The sequence below is a fragment of the Mobula hypostoma genome, chromosome 1, assembly GCF_963921235.1.
Source record: "Mobula hypostoma chromosome 1, sMobHyp1.1, whole genome shotgun sequence".
Taxonomy (NCBI): Eukaryota; Metazoa; Chordata; class Chondrichthyes; order Myliobatiformes; family Myliobatidae; genus Mobula; species Mobula hypostoma.
Genome location: NC_086097.1, coordinates 20,887,508 through 20,907,717, shown reverse-complemented (window position 1 = coordinate 20,907,717; position 20,210 = coordinate 20,887,508). Strand labels below are relative to the sequence as shown.

Below are 20,210 nucleotides of genomic sequence, written 5' to 3'. Positions count from 1 at the left end.
TCCCGGTGATTTGATGTAACAGGATTTTTGTGTTTCAGTTGGCAAAAGTTTTGTATGTCTCAACCCACTGAACTTCTAACCATAAGGCATTTTATCAGAGGTGTGCTGTAATGTGAGCCTTGAATATATGCCCCCAGAACCCCAGAGAAATTTGTCCTCATAGAAGAATTATTTCCTCAGGTGGGTATCCCAAAACACTTGGGTGAGAAAGTTTTCAACTGAGCCAAAACACATTTCACAACATATGCCAGTGATATTAGACCTGATTCTGAACTGCAAAGTAGTACACATATATCTGCAGTGTGTAAAATAACTTGTTTGTTCAAATATTTAACTTGGGCTGAAGTTTGATCACTTGGGAATGCTTGCTTTTCACATTTTAACATTTGCTGCTGTCCACCAAGACTGCAGGGTTTGTATGTGTCCAGGACAAAGAAGCGGGCAGGAAAATTCATTATGGACGCTACCACCTTGTAAAATGCTCCCTTCTGGAAAGTGCTATCGGGCTATTAAAACAAAAAAATTCACATCTTAAATGTTTCTTCCCCTGGCAATTAGTCTGATCAACTATTCTAGCTAGCCCCCCCCCCCCTTTACCCAGATCACTGCTCTGATAACACTTTAAATCACTTTTTTAATGCTGTAAATACAAGCTGGTATTTCTGTATTTATGCACACTTTGTTTCATATCTATACTTTAACTTCTATGTTTATTTTTTGTATAATTCTTCTTTGTAATTGTTGAATGCTTTTTGTTGCAAGCCACCCCAACCAACGCACCGCAGCAAATTCCTAATGCATGTAAATGTACATGGTGCATAAAGTTGATTCTTGATCCTTGATTTGTTTCTCCAAATGGTAGAATTTGTAACTCTATCCCAATGTGACTTGCATCAGTTTCTAGAGACACAGCACAGAAAAAAGCCCCTCCAGCCCAATGAGCCCACACTGCTCAATTACATCCATGTGTCCAATTAACCTACTGACCCTGTTCATCTTTGGAATGTAGGAGGAAACCAGAGCACCCGGAGAAAACCCATGCAGTCATGAGGAGAAATGTACAAGCTCTTTACAGACAGCAGCAGGAACTGAACCCAGATCGCTGTTGCTTTAATAGTGCTATTCTAACCATGTTGAAATTACATTTAAAATACTAACTTTTAGCAGAAAAACAAAAGATCATCTCCAGAATATTAGGAGCACACAAAATGCTGGAGGAGCTCAGCAGGTCAGGCAACATCTACAGAACGAATAAACAGTCAACATTTCAGACCGTGCCCCTTCTTCGGGACTGGAAAGGATGCCAGAATAAAAATATCAAGGGAGAGGAAGGAAGTAGGCTAGAAGATGATGGGTGAAGCCAGCTGGGTGGAAAAAGTAAAGGGCTGGAGAAGATAGAGGAGAGTGGACCATAGGATAGGAGAAGATAGAGGAGATTGGACCATAGGATAGGAGAAAGGGAAGGAGGAGGGGACCCGGGGGGAGTGATAGGTGAGAAGAGGTAAACGGCCAGAGTGGGGAATTGAGGAAGAGGGAAGAGGTGGTGGATATCTTTTTACCAGAAGAGGAAATTGATATTCATGCTATCAGGTTGGAGGCTACCCAGACAAAATATAAGGTGTTGCTCCTCTGCCCCAAGGGTGGCCCCATCTTGGCACAAGAGAAGGCCATGGACCAACATGTTGGAATGGAAATGATAATATACTTTTAAGGTTGATTACATCCTTTAATTTCATGAATGTTGATCTGTGTTCGCAGGTGAGGTTCCCCTGTATTGCTGCTTACGACACAACCTAGACTTTTTTTTGTGTATTGCTCACTTATTTACACAACACACATCAAAGTTGCTAGTGAATGCAGCAGGCCAGGCAACATCTCTAGGAAGAGGTACAGTCGAGGTCTCGGCCTGAAACGTCGACTGTACCTCTTCCTAGAGATGTTGCCCGGCCTGCTGCATTCACCAGCAACTTTGATGTGTGTTGCTTGAATTTCCAGCATCTGCAGAATTCCTCGTGTTTACCCTTATTTACAGATGCCTTTGGGTAGCATGTGGCAGAACACGATAGTTAGGGTGTATGTGCTCATTTCTAGGGAGAAAAAGTAAACAAGAACTGACCTCTCAAAACCTGTCAACTGTTCTCAGGAGCTGTAACTTTACCTGCAAACAGTGTGTGAGAAGTTGAAAATGATACTACCCTATACAAGCTCTGGCGCCAGAATCATAAGGTGTAAGATCTTGGGCAATACAATTGCATAGTAACATAAAAGCTATCAAATCACTTGGCTGAAACTCTGAATTACAAACATGATTAATGGTCCCAGGCTCTAAATTGCTTCAACTTGTATACCCTTGTGTTTAACAAAGACTTCTTTACTGTATATGCATTCATGTTCTCTCAATAGTTTTATATAGACCACAAGTTTTTGGCAAAGAATTGAGTACTTTTTTCCCTCCTGTTTTCTTTCACCATCTACCCATCAACACACCCAACTCCAAAACATCACTTAAGAAAATTGATGTTTTAAAAGTCAATTTGAATTTGAATTTTGTTGGGAAATTCCAACATTTTCACAAGTTGAAAGTAAATTTATTATCAAACTGTATACGTCACCATATGCTGCTTTGAGATTCATTTTCTTGTGGGCATTCATAGAACAAAGAAATACGATAAAATCAATGGGAAACTGCACACAAACAACCAATATGCAAAATAGAACAGTGCAAATACAAAAACATATGTAAAAAAAATGTAAATAGTATTGAGAACATGAATTGTAGAGTCCTTGAAAGTGAGTTGTGGACTCAATGCTTCGCGAACCTGATGGTTGAATTGTAATAACTGTTATTGACCTTGGTAGCGTAGGACCTTGGGTTCATGTACCTCCTTCCTAATTGCAGAAGCAAGAAGAGAGCATGGCCTGGATGATGGGGGAGGGGTTTCCATAACAGGCTAAGGAAATGCACTTTACGTATTAAAAATAGTGATTCCAGAAAATTAAGAAGCTGAGAGTCTCATAAAATAAAGCCCCATATAAAGCTAGGATCAACTACCTTTCTCTTGGAAAAAAGGAAATTGCCTTTTAAACTCATGAGAGAGCATAGGCCATCAGCTTTTTGCTGTTGATGTTTCTGTAGCAGGTAATTTGTTTTTTACGAGGTCGAGTTGCTAGCTCGATGCTCAACCAGGCATGGATGGAGAGCGTGCACGGGAGCCGGCTGGGTTCGAACTCGGGAGACTTCGCTCCGAAGTCTGGCGCTGATGCCGCTACGCTACCAGCTGGCTCATCTTTCTCTTGTACTTTTTAATAAATTATCTGATAGGTATATGGACAGGAAAGGAATGGAGGGTTATGGGCTGAGTGCAGGTCAGTGGGACTAGGTGAGAGTAAGCGTTCAGCATGGACTAGAAGGGCTGAGATGGCCTGTTTCCGTGCTGTAATTGTTATGGTTATATGTACCTATGAACATTCTGGGATGCAATCTTCCTCTATTCCCCTCCTCCACCAAATGCCTAAAAATCAAGGTTGTGTTACAGCTTGTTACCCACAAAAGAAAACTATTCCCTGGAGGAGTAGCCTAGGTCTGAACTCATTTGCACATTCTAGACAAAAAAACTTGGCTCGGTGACCAAGTGTGGCACTGCAGTATAGAGCTAATTATTCTACAACTTCGGCGTTGAAAGGATTGTTTAACTGGAGGGATATCATTTATAGCATCATGCCTTCAATCCCAATTTTATATATACAATAATGAATTGCTGTTTTCTGAGATGTAGTTCCTGCTGTTCAGTATGATGTAGTGCACAATTTGTCATCAATGTTTTGGAACATGGAATTAAGCAACAGGTCTGTTTTATATTTCACTAAGAGTTGACAGTATCTCATGGGTTGTGTGTGAAGGCAAAGAAACCAATTGAAGAGCAAGGAAATGTTCCACCCAATGCTTTATACTGAGCACTGCCCACCTTACTTGAGATAAAATAAAGGACTTTGCTTTGTTCCAGGGCTTCTCCAGTACTGTTGAATTTAAGACCAACTTCACATGAAGAGGTCTGTGAACTGACTCTGACACTAAACAGTTAAGATGTGAGGCATTGCTCTTGGGCTGTTTGATTTCAACACAAGCCTTTCAAAAAGGGTAGCAGCAAGATAAAGGCCTTTACCTGCCATTCCAAGAGTAGGTTTTGGGGCTGCAGTTGTATCACATGTATGGCAGCAATCAACTTCTGAAGCTGAAATCAATGTATTTTACTTACTTATCCAGTGAAAAGTGACAATGTATAACTGCATTAGTTCATAAAAATAAATGTATTAGCTCGTTCCTCCTCACCATCAGATTGGCCAAGTCCCCCTCTGACACTCAGATGTTAGAACAGTGCAGCACTGGTCATGTCATTCACCCACAGTGTTGTGCCAATATATGCTAAATGATCTCTTGTATATCATTCAAACTCCCTCAATTCTTTTAAGTTCCTCTATCTAAAAGCCTCCACCAAACTGCCTGACTCCTGTAATACCTCTCGTAATCTATTCCAGACACCTACCACTTTTTAATTTTTAAAAAAAAGCTTGGATGAAGAAAAAAAAATGATTGACCATGATTGAATGGCGGCGCAGACTTAATGGGCAAATGGCCTAATTCTGCTCCTAAGTCTTATGGTCTATGGTTTTGCCCCCCTCGTGCTACCTCTTTCTCCCCCCCCCCCTTTAAAAACATGTACTCTGGAGTTTGACATGGGTAAAAACCTCTATCGGGTCTAGACTTCACCTGCAAAATTAGGGAGAAAAATCAAAGTTTGACCAACCTTGTAGCTCATACCCTCTAATCCAGTCAGCATCATGGTAAAACTCTAATGGAGTGGTGGTCAGAACTGCACGCAATACTCCTAAGTGAGGTCTAAGGTTTTATATACCTGCAGCATGATTTCCTTACTCTTGTACTCAACAGCCCCACTAATGAAGGCAAGCATTCCACATATTGTCTTTATCACCCTATCCACTTGCATAGCCAGTTTCAGTGAGCTATGGATCTGGACCTCAAAATTCCTCTGTACATCTAACGATACTTTCTTCTTTCATTTGACTTCCCAATAAGCAACACCTCACACTTTCCTGAATTAAACTCCAACTGCCATTTCATGTCTGTAGCTGAGCTATATGCTGCAATATTCTTTGATTGTCCTTTAGACTGTCTACAACTCCCAATCTTAGTGTATTCTGCAAACTTGTTAATCCACCCATCTACATCCAAATAATTGATATCTATCTATCTATCTATCACAAACAAGAGGTAAGAGGTCTCCATATCAATCTTTGTGAAACACTATTGGTCAGACCTCCAGCAAGAATAACAGCCTTCCACCCCTTGTCCTCTCTGAGAAAGCCCCTTGGGAATCCAAACTTGCAGTTTGCTCTGGATCCCAAGCATCTTTATCTTCTGAATCAACCCACCTTGAGAGACCTTCTCTAGTACTAAAATCCCTATAGACAGTGTCCACTGCCTTACCCCCGTCAAGCTCTTTTGTCACTTCCTCAGAATAACTTGGTCAAGTTTGTGAGACGTGACTTGCCCTCCACAATATGGAGACGAAAGCAAGAGGTCTATGTTAAGGTGCAAAGCAGACTTGCCTAATGTTGAAGGCAACATTAGCAGATCTGTAAAGGTACAAATTTAGTTCTACCCAAGCTCTTTACTAAGTGACTAAAAATAAATGTTCCAGCCTATACTTCCCATCCACAAACAGATGTTGAATCACGCTTTTATGAATGTTTTGAAGTTTGTACTTTAATCAGAGTCTGAGTTTCTCTCTGAACCTGAAGTGGGATATTTCCACTTTGGGGCCCAATCCCCTTCTCATGCCATAACTTTAATGTGGCTGAAACTTTTCATGTGGGTGGGCAGAGGAGTTTTCTTTGATACCATTGGACCCCCAATTTACAATGCATTGTAATTAAACTTCTGTACACCAGTCAAGCTACAAAAATCTCTGTCAAGTATGATATTCGGAGCCATATTTTCTCATCACCAGGAGGCTTTTATGTGGATGATGTCAAACCTCAGTGACGTGCTTACTGGGCTATAGACGTTCAGATTTTATGGTCATCTGTAACAGGTTGGCTTGAGCTTGTGTTACTCCACTGCAGTTCATATCTGTAGCTGTTATTCATGACTAATGGGTTTTCTCTTGAATTTAATGGCTGATTTGTTTGCAGTCCATTCACACAGTTCATACTTGTAGCCTTCAAATAAATTTTGCTAATGATGTGAAGCTCTTATTTCACATGTCACATGCATGAATAAGGACCTGCAGATGCTAGAATTGTGAAATGGTGTTCAATCGGACTTGTCATCTGAGATTCTCTTCCCACGGATGCTTGTTTGATTCCAGAGCTTTCTTTTTATTATCATTTCTGTCAGATGTTTGTAAGAACTAAAATTTCAGTGGGATCTTTGGTTTTTCCCTTTTCAGAGGATTCTGAAGGTGTACGTCTATGGCATTTTGAAATCCTTTACAGCTAATGAAATACTTTTGAAGTGTAATCACAGTTGTGACACAGGGAATGCAACCACTAATTTCTGCACAGCGACAGTCTTTGGTGCTAACCTGTAAGTGTTGACATGGGCACAAGGGTTCTCTCCAATAGCCTTTGAAATATTATTGTGTGATCTTTCTCTCCACTGCAGTATAACATCTCATGTTAATCCCACCAGAGTTCAGCACTAACTGGGTGCTGCATTGTGAATTCAGCTTAGAATTTTGTGTTCCATGGTGTGTGGGGGGGAAGCGCCTGTGTGACTCCAGAAGTGCATCAGTGAGTGTAAAGAGAATAAAGAATTATCTGATTAAAATGCAGTGACTAAATGGAAGGTGAAAATCTACTGGTAAAGATAGCTTTAAACTTGATTTTTTTATTCATTTATTCAAAGTTATTTAATTTATTCAAAATTATATAAAATGCAACAACTTGCTGAAAGCATCACAGTCGTCAGCTCTTAGTCACAATGTAGAGTACGTACAAAATTGTTTTTAAATGTTTAACACTGCAGATATGGAACCTAGAGCAAAAGAAGTAAACTGCTGGAGGATCTCAGTAGGTCAAGCAGCTCCCTCACAGATGATGAGGAAGAATTGTTTCGGTTGAGATCTGTATTAGGACTGAAAGTGGAGGAAAGATGGCCAGTATAAAGAGGGGGAGGAGGTCTGTAGGTGATGAGTGGACCAGGAGGTGGGGGGGTGCTGGTTTGTGAGGGATCATGAACAGAAGGAGATGGGAACTGGGCAGTAGGCAGGTGGGTGATGGGCGGAAACGGTCAAGGATACATAACGGCCAACGGAGCTGGCTGAGGAGGTGAAAGTAGACGGGCTAGAGAGTGATGAGTTGGGACAGAAAGGCTCTCATTGCTGGAATCTGGTAAGGGAGAAACGTGATAGAAGTTCGAACCATGTGGGGGAGTGAGATCTAGTTGAAGTGAGTTAATAGGTGGATAGATTCGGTAGGGGAAAGTGATTTGTAAGTGGATGATGGGAAAGGGAGCAAAAAATGGGAAGAGTGGAGGTGGATTAGGAGAGGAAAATAGTGTTTCCTGAAAAAAAAGGAACATTGAGTGTTCATTCCATATGGGCTGTAGACTGCCTAGGCAGAATCTATGGTGCTATTTTCATATGAATTTGTGTTCCCTTACCTAAAGCATAAGCTGCCAGTCGTCTTACCCCTCACAGCCCATCCCAAACCTAATGCTATCTAGCCACTTGTCTATTTCAAATTGTTACTCAGCTGCCTCTTTTTCCCAGCACTACCTTTCTCCCAGCACTACCTTTCTCCCACTGGCTCCTTCAGCTCATCGTCCTTCATCCACTATCCTTACCCGTCCCTGTCTTTCCTCTCCTTTGCCTCTTTGTACCGGCTGTGTTCTCTCTCCACTTTCCTGGTTGTTAACACAAACCAACACATTTCACTACGTTTCGATGTACACGTGATAAATAAACGTTAATCTTGAATCCTGATTTTGCCTGACAGTACTGGCTTCACTTTGTTCCTTAATCTGAAATTAAATTGATAGCATCACAACTGCAGAGGCGGTCATCATTACATGGGTGATATGTTGAGGATTTGTCAGGGGTGCAGAGAGTTGCATGATTAATACCCAGTTTAAAGCATCTTAGTCATCAAGATAAGCTCAGAGCTGGGATTCTACATTTCAAAAGCGTAGGCTTGTGTGATTGAAGTTTATAAGATGAAGGAAATAAATTGTTTAGACAGTTTGTTTCAACTTAATAGGTTGCATCAGGGGGTCACAATCTCCTCTTCTGCAAGGCCAGGACAAGCAAGTGGCTGCACCTAGCTTTTATGAAAAACACTTAGAAGATGTAGGTACCACATAATCTTGGATTTCACTTGGTTTCCAGGATGAGCTTTGATCACTCAAAAGGGTCAAAGGAAATTTCCAGGTTTTGTTTGTGCCATTGTTCCCTAAATCTGCATTTTTGTATTTCCTAAAGGGTTACTGATCTTTCAGGTCGAGAAGTATCAATATTGTGGTGTGCAAGGCGATTTAGTTTTGTGCCTCAGGCAGAATGGGCTGGTGGATCATTCTGATTCAAGATGTATTTATTCTAGAATTTCATCTCGATCTAGTATGAGATTCATTTTCCAGTTTTTATCATAATTCTGCATCTTTCTGCTGGAGTGGAGCTTACTTCAGGGTTAATGGGAAAATATTCAACCTACATCACTGCCACTCCAGAACCAACCTCAATAGTTGAGATGCTAGAGAGATGGTGCTTACATTTAGACCCATTTAGAGGCTAAGCTCAGCCCTCCAACTTGGATGAGTCTTAGTTGCATCTGCTAAACAAAGACAAACCTACTACTGTTATACACTGATAACAGCTGAGGACAATTCCCTCAAATGTGGAGCACGCGCTAGACCTTGGGAGCTATCGGGGGGCTTGGATGTTGATAGCATTCACCATTGCCTTGAGTGGGTCAGCACAGGAATTGTGTTTTACTAAGTATTTGTTTCCAGTCCTTCAGAAGCACACAGAAATTTGGGTTACATACAGCAGCCACTTTGAGACATAACATGAGAAATAGGAGCAGGAGTAGGCCATCCGGCCCATCGAGCCTACCCCGCCATTCAATAAGATCATGGCTGATCTGTCCGTAAACTCAGCTCCATCTACCTGCCTTTTCCCCATAACCCTTAATTCCCCTACTATGTAAAAGTCTATCTAACTGTATCGTAAATATATTTAATGAAGAAGCCTCAACTGCTTCCCTGGGCAGAGAATTCCACAGATTCACCACTCTCTGGGGAAAAATAAACGGATCTTATCTATCCTTTTCAAAATTTTGCATGTTTCTATAAGATCCCTTCTCATTCTTCTGAATTCCAGAGAGTATAGTCCCAGGCGACTCAATCTCTCATAGGTTAACTTCCTCTGCACTGCCTCCAAAGCCAGTATATCCTTCGTCAAGTACGGAGATCACAACTCAAGAGACACTCAAAATCCTTCTATTGTTGAAAAATCCTCTCACTCCTCTGTAAGGACAAGGATACTAATGTTGCCATTCCCTCCCAGGCCAAACATCAAGGCCCAGATTACCCTCAACTGGTAACACTCACAACACGCTGGAGGAACTCAGCAGGTCGGGCAGCATCCGTGGAAACGATCAGTCAAAGTTTCAGGCCAGAACCCTTCGTCAGGACTGTAGAGGGAAGGGGCAGAGGCCCTATAAAGAAGGTGGGGGGAGGGTGGGAAGGAGAAAGCTGGTAGGTTCCAGGTGAAAAACCAGTAAGGGGAGAGATAAAGGGGTGGGGGAGGGGAAGCAGGGAGGGGATAGGCAGGAAAGGTGAAGAAGGAAAAGGGGAAAGCACAATGGGTAGTAGAAGGAGGTGGTATAGGAAGGTTGCAGTATAGTTCCTGTCCTTGACCACTGAAGGGAATGCTATTCTAGGTTTTTATGCAAAAGTTACCAGATTAAATCCACTCTAACTCCCTCAGCAAATACTGGGAATTCAAAGGCTGTGAATGTTCAAAGTAGAGTAGTAGGGGAGCAGTCCTAAAGTGTCTCAGCCCAAACTGGTGCCTGTTTATTCATTTTTATAGGTGCTGCCTGACATGAGTACCTGCAGCATTTTGTCTATTGCAGAGGAGTGGTATCTTGGATGACCACTGAATCTGAGACCAAACATGAAAACTGGAGCAGGTGTTGGGCCTCTAGGTCCCTCAAGCCACCTACAAGTTCAATACAATCATGGCTGATCTGTGCTAGTCTCACTTCACTGCTAGTTTCCCAGAGCCCTTAATCTGTAACCTTTCAAATATTTATCAATCTCCATCTTAAATAACCTAATAATCTGGGGCAACGCGCACAAAATGCTGGAGGAAATCAGCAGATCAGGCAGCATTATTCATTTCTAAACAGTTGACGTTTTGGGCCAAGACCCTTCTGCATCTGCGAGATGCGGGGGGGGGGGTGTGTGGAGAAGAATTCCATACATTTGCCACTCTGAGGAAAGAACTTTCACTGAACCTTGGCTTCAAATGACCAGTTTCCTCAGTTTGCAACAATATCCCGTTGTTGCCACTCTCCTATACTGACAACATGGGTCAAGTGAAGAAAAGTAAAAGGCAGAAGGAACTTGTCACTTAACTACTGGACCACCAACTAATTCTGTCATACATTGCCTGTCTCACCTGTGCTGGAACCTGGAGCAAATTTGTGGCGGCATGGTAGCATAGTGGTTAGCACAACACTTTACAGTACCAGCGACCTATTCTGTGCTGTACCTCATCAATAAATGGCTGGAGGAGCTGTGGGTTGAGTACCCAAAGTGGGCTGAATCTGTGGAATTTATTGCCACAGATGGCTGTGGAAGCCAAGTCATTGAGTATATTTAAAGCAGGGGTTAATAGGATCTTGAGTAGTCATTTTGGGTAGGAAGGCAAGATAATGGGGGTGAGAGGGGTAATAAATCAGCCGTGATGGAATGGTGGAGCAGACTGAATGGGCTGAATAGCCTAATTCTGCTCCTACGACTTATGGTCTAATGTATTGCAGTATATATCATGACATCCATCCAAACCTTAAATAACATCAGTATACCCAATTTGCTGATACAAGTCCGAATGAAAGGTCTCGGACTGAAAAGTTAACTGTATATTCCCCTCCATAGATGCTACCTGACCTGCTGAGTTCCTCCAGCATTTTGTGTTGCTCTGGATTTTCAGCATCTGCAAAACCTCTTGTATCAATATATTGTATTTATTTTCTTTACACTGCACAAGATTCTGCTATTGTGCTGGTTGTAACAGAGTTCTTCCATCTATATTTCCATGTCATTGCATTAATTCTATATGCTTCATTTAGCAACCGATATGATTAAATTATATTTGCTGCTTCGATTTAATTGATTACATTAATCCCTGATATTTTACTTTACCTTTCAAATCCAGCTCAACGTCTTTGCTCTCAGCACTCTACCAGTCTGAGGGTTAACAGATTACCCGCAGGACTGGGCAAGTGAATTTTTATAAATAATGAGGTCAAGCATATGAAAACAATATGAATGTATGCAAGCAATAATTATAAGTAGTTTAAGACCAGGAAATATCAAATAAAAGTTCCTTATTTCTTAATGAAGCCAATCTTTGTTGGCAAGCATTGAAGGTAAAACAAGCCAGGGATGGTCATTAGGATGATTCTCAATTATCTATGGATTTTCCTCTGGTTGGATATATTCAAGCTGATGGCAATATGATTGTTAAAACAAAGCCCTTCATGTGAATAGGTTTCTCCCTTTGACAAGGTGGGTGGGGAGGGGGGAACAATGCTAATTCAGCCTGAATTCAAGATTCAAGGTTGTTTGATATTCTTCAGTGCACAAGTGTAAAGTGGAACAAAATTATTATTACTCTGGACCCAGTGCAGCGTAATAGAAACAATAAGTGTAAAGAACACAATACAAAAATAAATTTTAAAAATGTGAGAATAGTTTGTATCCATAGACTGATGATATGTACATAATGTGATGCTAGGTACAGGAGTATCAATACATAAGGTGACTGACGCGAAATGATAAAGTAATGGTGGGGAGGTGTGTGGTGCCGTGGGTAAATAATGTGGAGGTGTTGGTCAGCCTGACACTTTGGGGTAGTAACTGTTTTTCAAGTTCACGTTTATTGTCACTCAAGCGTACACACATATATACCACCAAACGAAGCGATGCTCCTGCAGACCAAGGTGCGCAATGCAGTACATAAAATTCACACACAACACAAAGTGATACTGCTACTGGTAAATTAACAAATAATGTGTATTCACAACACAAGTTTTAAAAAACCAGTATATCGCTAATGGAGCTTCATGCATGATGAGACCTGGGTGGTGACAGGGTGTTCAGTCATCTTACAGCCTGGGTGAAGAAACTGTTTCCCTTTCTAACAGTTTGAATCTGGTAGTTCTGGCATAGAATCTGCTTAGTCTTTTCCCTAATGCGTGTTGGATAAACAAATCATGAGCAGGGTTGTGGAATCCTTCATGATATTGCTGGCCTTTTTCCAGCACTCTTCTGTATATCTTGATGGTGAACAGTTTTAACTACCCCGTTGTAGACCCCTTCTGTCTGCTGCAGTGCAGTTTCTATACCACGCAGTGATACTCCACATTAGAATGCTCTCGGCTACATGTCTGTAATGTGATGTACTTTGCAAAAAAAAAACAAGACTTGTGGCATTTAATTTATAGCTGAAGATTCTCAGTTGAAACTGTGCCTTTAACCAAGATATTGCTCTTTAAATTTCACAGTAATTCTGTTACTGCACCCTTGGCTTTATTGCACCTGTAGCTTTAAATCATTTAAGTGTCTTGTGTTTGTTGTTCATCTTGTTTAGGTCAAACCAGGGTTCAGCAGCTGGCGGAGAACACTCGGTACTTCAGACGAAGACTGAAGGAAATGGGATTCATTATCTATGGAAATGATGATTCACCAGTAGTGCCTTTGATGCTCTATATGCCAGCCAAAATTGGGTAAATGAGAAACGTACTTCATTCTTTGTAGTTTAGATTCAGATTTTGTTTTTAGTTTCCTTCAGCTGTCTGTAGTAAGAAAATTAGCTGGCGGTTTTGCAAAATTCCTCTACTGGGCTGCAACTTCAAATGATGAAGAATGCAAGTGAACAAATTAAAAATAAGCAGTGTTGTTTCCCCTTATTCGAATGCTGATCAGACACAATAGTTATTGCAGTTTCTTTACTGGGCTGAAAGTGGATAGGAGCTTTCATTTCTTTTGGACCTTGTCCCTTTCTTGTTCATGTCCTATTAGGTGGGTCAAAGTGGCTACCTTCAGTAACCACATTAATTTATTCATTGATACAGCATGGAACAGGCCCTTTGAGTCGCACTGCCAGCAACACCCTAACTGCCAGATAATTTACAATAACCAGTTAACCTGTTAACTGGTACATTTTTGGGCTGAGAGGAAACTGGAACACCCTGAGGGAACCCACACATTCCACAGGGAGGACATACAAACTCCTTCCTCTGGGATTGAACTCCAATCTCCGCCCTGAGCTAGCCCTTCCCTAGTGGAGAGAGTTGAGGTCTTGTCTGCAAATGTAGAGGAAATGATTGGCCAAGATTCTTTTCCTGCGCTACATCAGCCAGTCAATTATATTATGGGAGTATTTAGCAAGAATGAGAACTCCAAAATAGAAATTGTGAAGTTGCTGAATTTAGAAGCTCATAAATTCCAAGGGTCAGATGATTTGCATCAGTTTTGAAAGAGGTGCTTTTTGAGGTAGTAGATGTTATCCAATGTACTATATTTTCTGAAATTGTTCTTGTGGATGTGGTGGTAGTAAATATGGTCCTAAAGTTAAAAAAAGTCAGAAAATGGAAACCATCAACAGTTAATCTAAACTCAGTTGACCCCACCATTGACACTATTGAGCATGTCAACAATGAGCCCTGTTATAATAAAACAGTATCCATCATCGAGAACCCCCACCCCCACCCCCCCAACCTCACCTGCCAGGCCAAACTGTCTTCTCAGTGCTACCATTGGGAAGGAGGTACAGTTCCCACACCACCCGGTTCAGGAACAGTTATTACTGTGCGACCTTCAAGCTCCTCAACCAGCGTGGATAGCTTCACTCAACTCTGCTCTGAGTTGATTCCACAACCTATGGACACTACAATTCATGAAAATGAATCTCAGGATAGTATATTGTGACATATCCATACTTTGCTTAGTTTACTTTAAGCTTTAAAAAATGCTGAAATTGGTAATGGAGACCTCATTGAACAAAGGGATATTGAGTCAATTAAAACATGGATTTATGAGAGGAAAATCGTGTGTCCTAATCTGCTGGAGTCTGAGGTTATGACTGGTAGGATAGATAAGGAAGAAAAAGTGGATGTGGTAAATATTGATTCTTGCAACCTGTCACATGCATGTCAGTTGACAAAGTTTTAAGGTACCATGTGATTCAATTCAAGCAGCTGAATGGATTGCATTAATTGTATTAAGTGAGAATTGTGTGATGATATAACTCAAAGAAGACAGTACCAGCAAACAACATGTCCAGGGCGACGACCTTCAGACAGTTCACGAAAATGCTTCTTTCACTTTTTGCTGCTGCTGCTGTCAAATGTGATTCTGCCACTATTAGAACCTGTGATCCACACTTTGATGGTGTGTTTTTGGGCCAGTTGAGTGATCTGGCACTTTGCTGTCTCCGAGGGAGTTCAGTGAGGTTTTGAGTGAAGTGTGCGATCTGAGGCCAAGAAGCCTAGAAACAGGACAAGAGCATCAAGGAAGATTGAAACCAATGGGGACGAGAGCGGAAGACAAGGGGGTGTTTTGCATTGTCTGTCTGTGAGTGATCAGTCACTCTATTTTGCTTGCTGCCCCTGGAGGAAGGAGCCTGTGTTCGATCAGTGTCTCTCTCTCTCTCTCTCTCTCTCTCTCTCTCTCTCTCTCTCTCTCTCTCTCTCTCTCTCTCTCTCTCTCTCCCCCGCTCACAATGCTGCTGGAGGATGGTGCAGGGGAGAGTCTATTATGAAAACAGTACAGATATTGGTTACCCACAAAATGCTGGAGGAACTCAGCAGGGTAGGCAGCATGTATGGAAAAGAGTAAACAGTCGACATTTCGGGCCAAGACCCTTCATCAGGACTGGAGAAAAAAAGATGAGAAGTCACAGTAAAAAGGTGGGGGGAGAGGAGGAAGAAGTACTAGGTGATGGGTCAAACCAGGAGGTGGGGGGAATGAAGTAAACTGGGAAGTCCATTGGTGAAAGAGGTAAAAGGGCTGGAGAACATCAAAGGGCAGCAGAGTTCACGGGGAGCAGTGAGAGGGGGTTTCAATGAACTGTTGAAGGGAAGTTGGAGGGCAGCTGAGATCACAGATGTTGGTTAATCCATTGCTGCAGTAAGTTGTGAAATAGTGGTTATCCACTTTTAGCCATGACAGTGCAACTAATAGCCCTGAAATACACGGGCTTCTCCCACCATACCTTGGAAATGTATAACATGAAGACCTTAAGGAAAGTCTTTTCCTAAAATATTGACTATTCATTTCAAAGTCAATAAAAACAGGCCTTTTGGAATTTAGACTAACTTATCTATTCTAACCATTACCTACTTGAACCAGTCTCATTTGTCTGAATTTGGCTCATATCCCAACATTTCCCTTCACAAATACACTCTGCTGACAAGGTAACTTTTTGCTCCAAATGTCTACTGGACTTCTGAATATTTTAGTTATGGCTCTCAGTACCTTTCCTCCTCCTGTATAGTAATATCTGTTCACTCTTTTCATGTTTCATATATACATTTTTAAACCTGAAGTGTTTTATTTCCTCAGTGCTTTTGGTCGAGAAATGCTGAAGCGAAACGTTGGAGTTGTGGTGGTTGGATTTCCTGCCACACCCATCATTGAATCGAGGGCCAGATTTTGTGTATCTGCTGCTCATACCAGAGAGATGCTGGATACAGTAAGTTTCATTTTTATGGCCGATCTTTTATCCTTGCAGGAATGTTTGAAGCTTTATTTAATCGTGTATTGTGGGTAAACCAGTTTCCTCACTGAAATGACTAGCTTCATTGCAACAGCTCATCAAAGTACATTATTAAAATAATGCACCAGAATTTTCTTAAAACCGTAAGACATAGGAACAGAGTTAGGCCATTCAGCCCATTGAATCTGCTCCACTATTCCATCATGGCTATTCTATTAAACCCTCTCAACCCCTTTCTTCTGCCTTCTCCCCATACCCTTGGTGCCCTTACTAATCAAGTCTATCAACCTCCCCTTTAAATCTGCCCAATGACTTGGCCTCTACAACTGTCTATGGCAATGAATTCCACAAATTCACCACCCTCTCACTAAAGAAATTCTTTTTCACTTAATTATGTGTTAGAAGATGTGCATGTATTAGTGTACTAACATTTTGATTTTGATATTCATGCATTAAAGCAGTGTAATTTTGTACAGTTTTTTTGTATGTTCAAAATGAGATCTTACACATACAAAAACTGCAGACTGCCTTTATTCGTGAATTGTACTCAAGGCATCCAACTGGAAGTAAAGTGCATTCTCTTATAACCATGGGAGTGGAAAAATATTTCTAGATATTACAAATGATTGTGAAATGAGTATTTTTAATCTTGGAACTAAAAGTTGAATAATTTGTTTATTTTTCTTTAGGGCTCCAATAAAACTGGTTCAATCAAGTCCACTTTAAATTTAGGTCTTAAAATTATGAGTCGTGTTCCACTGTTCTTCAAGCTAAAAGAAAGTCTTGCATGTTCATTCAGTGGCCACATTATTAGCTACTTCCTGTGCCTAATAAAGTGACCACTGTGTATGTTCATGGTCTTCTGCTGTAGCTCATTCACTTGCAGGTTCAACATGTGCATTCAGAGATGCTCTTCTGCACACTACTAATATTCGAGTCGCTGTCACCTTTGTCAGCTTGAACCAGTCTAGCCTTTCTCATCTGACCCGTCAATAACAAGGTATTTTCATCCACAGAATTGCTGTTCACTGGAGGTTTTTTTGTTTTTCCACCATTCTCTGTAAACTGTAGAGACTGTTGTTTGTGAACATCCCAGGAGATCAGCAATTTGAAATACTCAAACCACTTCCTGCACCTATAATCATCCCACGGTCAAAGTCACTTGGATCACATTTCTCCCCCATTCTGCTATTTGGTCTGAACAACAACTGAACCTCTTGACTATGTTGGCACACTTTTATGTGTTGAGTTGATTGCCCGATTAGATATTTGCATTAACGAGCAGGTGTACCTAATAAAGTGGCTACTGACAAGGCCTTTGACGAGGTCCCGCATGGGAGGTTAGTTAGGAAAATTCAGTTGCTAGGTATACATGGAGAGCTGGTAAATTGGATTGGACATTGGCTCAATGGAAGAAGCCAAAGAGTGGTAGTAGAGAATTGCTTCTCCGAGTAGAGACCTGTGACTAGTGGGGTGCCACAGGGATCAGTGCTGGGTCCATTGTTACTTGTCATCTATATCAATGATCTGGGTGATAATGTGGTAAATTGGATCAGCAAATTTGCTGATGATACAAAGATTGGAGGTGTAGTAGACAGTGAGGAAGGTTTTCAGAGCCTGCAGAGGGACTTGGACCAGCTGGAAAAATGGGCTGAAAAATGGCAGATGGAGTTTAATACTGACAAGTGTGAGGTATTGCACGTTGGAAGGACAAACCAAGGTAGAACATACAGGGTTAATGGTAAGGCACTGAGGAGTGCAATGGAACAGAGGGATCTGGGAATACAGATACAAAATTCCCTAAGAGTGGCGTCACAGGTAGATAGGGCCGTAAAGAGAGCTTTTGGTACATTGGCCTTTATTAATCAAAGTATTGAGTATAAGTGCTGGAATGTTTTGATGAGGTTGTATAAGGCATTGGTGAGGCCGAATCTGGAGTATTGTGTTCAGTTTTGGTCACCAAACTACAGGAAGGATATAAATAAGGTTGAAAGAGTGCGGAGAAGGTTTAGAAGGATGTTGCCAGGACTTGAGAAACTCAGTTACAGAGAAAGGTTGAATAGGTTAGGACTTTATTCCCTGAAGCGTAGAAGAATGAGGGGAGATTTGATAGAGGTATATAAAATTATGATGGGTATAGTTAGAGTGAATGCAAGCAGGCTTTTTCCACTGAGGCAAGGGGAGAAAAAAAACCAGAGGACATGGGTTAAGGGTGGGGGGAATTTAAAGGGAACATTAGGGGGGGCTTCTTCACACAGAGTGGTGGGAGTATGGAATGAGCTGCCAGACGAGGTGGTAAATGCGGGTTCTTTTTTAACATTTAAGAATAAATTGGACAGATACATGGATGGGAGGTGTATGGAGGGATATGGTCCGTGTGCAGGTCAGTGGGACTAGGCAGAAAATGGTTCGGCACAGCCAAGAAGGGCCAAAAGGCCTGTTTCTGTGCTGTAGTTTCTATGGTTCTATGGAGTGTATATAGAAAGCTTGCCTGCCTGTACCACAGCAATATGATTTTAAGCAATGCTATTTGAGGGGCAAACATTGGCCAGTACATTGGAGCAAATTGCTACTCGTATTTTTACCAGGAGATCTTTTGCCTCTACCCGATGCAAAATTAGCCAACACCAGCAATGAAGAATTACGTTAAACCTCCTCAGTACAACATTGGTGTCATGAACAATTTTTATGCACAAGTCTATGGGCCCACAATCTTCTCAAATTTATATATAGGCATCCCTTAGTCTCGTGAGACCATGGATTTGAGCTTTGGAAGGTTTCCAGGGCACAGGCCTGGGCTGCAAGTCTCCCCTCTCCACGCCGCCGATGTTGTCCAAGGGAAGGATGCTTGGGCCGATACAGCTTGGCACCAGTATCGTCGCAGAGCAATGTGTGGTTAAGTACCTTGCTCAAGGACACAACACGCTGCCTCAGCTGAGGCTCGAACTAGCGACCTTCAGATCACTAGACCAATGCCTTAACCACTTGGCCACGCACCAGTTTAGTGAGAATGTTATCAGCTGAGTCACATCTGGAGCTGTTAATGTTATTGCATTCCTTTTTCACTTTGGAAATTTAAGAGCAGATATCCTCAGTGTTCTAATGTGTAGCTGTGACAGGCAATTAGAAAGCCAAATTGTAGATTGCCCTTTATTGAAGGTTTTTAGTGCAGGAGTAAAGATGTCTTAATACAGTTATGTAGGGGCGTGATGATACAACAGGAATACTATGTCCAATTTCTACTCTTGTATCGATAGAGTCCAGCAAAATTCCCAGGATTAGTTCCTGGGATGGTAAATCTGCCTTGGGAAGAGAGGTTGAGCAGGCTGGGCCTCTTTTATTGAAGGTGCATGAGACTTGACCTCAAGACATAAGAGCAGAATTAGGCCATTCAGCCTGTCGAGTCTGCACCACCATTCGATTGTGGCTGGTTTATTTTCCTTCTCAACCCATTGAGCAATACTAAATATTTGGTGGCCTTGACAAGGAGGCTACAGAAAGGATGACTCTCTTGGTTCAGGAATCTAGAAATTGGCATCAGTCTCCATTTCAGGTAAACTACTTAGGACAGAAATGAAGATTATTTTTCACTCATGGTGTTGAATCTTTGACATTCTGTATTCTCCAGGACTCCAGAGGCTTGGTCATTTGCTGCATTCAGAACATAGTGCACAGAACAGTACGGGCTCTTCAGCCCACAATGTTGTGCTGACCTCTTACCTATTCTAAGATCAATGTTTTGCTCCTCTCTCAAATCCCTCATTTATTCACCATGTGCCTAGGCAAGAATCTCTTAAATCTTCCTAATGTATCTGCCTCTACCACCACCTCCAGCAGTGCATTCTACAAACTTACTGCTATGTGTGTGTATTCCCCCCACACGCTACACTTTGCTCCAGTAACCTTGAAATTGTGCCCTGTTCCGTTAGCCATTGCCGCTCTGAGAAACGGGTGCTGGCTATCCACTTGATTTATGCCTCTTGTCATCTTGTACACCTCTTTAGGTTACCTCTCATCCTATTTTGCTCCAAAGAGAAGAGCCCTGGCTCAAACAACCTATCCTTATGAGACACGTTCTCTAATCTAGGTAGTATCCTGCCAAATCTCTGAACCCTCTCTAAAGCTTCCTCTTCCTTCCTATAATGAGATGACCAAAACTGAACACAATACTCTGTAGTCAAA

At 41.7% G+C, this 20,210-nt stretch overlaps 1 protein-coding gene across 1 annotated transcript in view; it reads left to right on the top strand.

Annotated features, from left to right (window-relative positions):
• The window catches only part of sptlc2a (serine palmitoyltransferase, long chain base subunit 2a), a 148,084-nt gene that overhangs the window by 115,132 nt on the left and 12,742 nt on the right, over positions 1–20,210 (top strand). The window contains exons 10-11 of the mRNA XM_063044515.1: positions 12,900–13,035; positions 15,875–16,004. Coding sequence (XP_062900585.1) covers positions 12,900–13,035; positions 15,875–16,004 — 266 coding nt within the window. The remainder of the gene's footprint in view (positions 1–12,899; positions 13,036–15,874; positions 16,005–20,210) is intronic.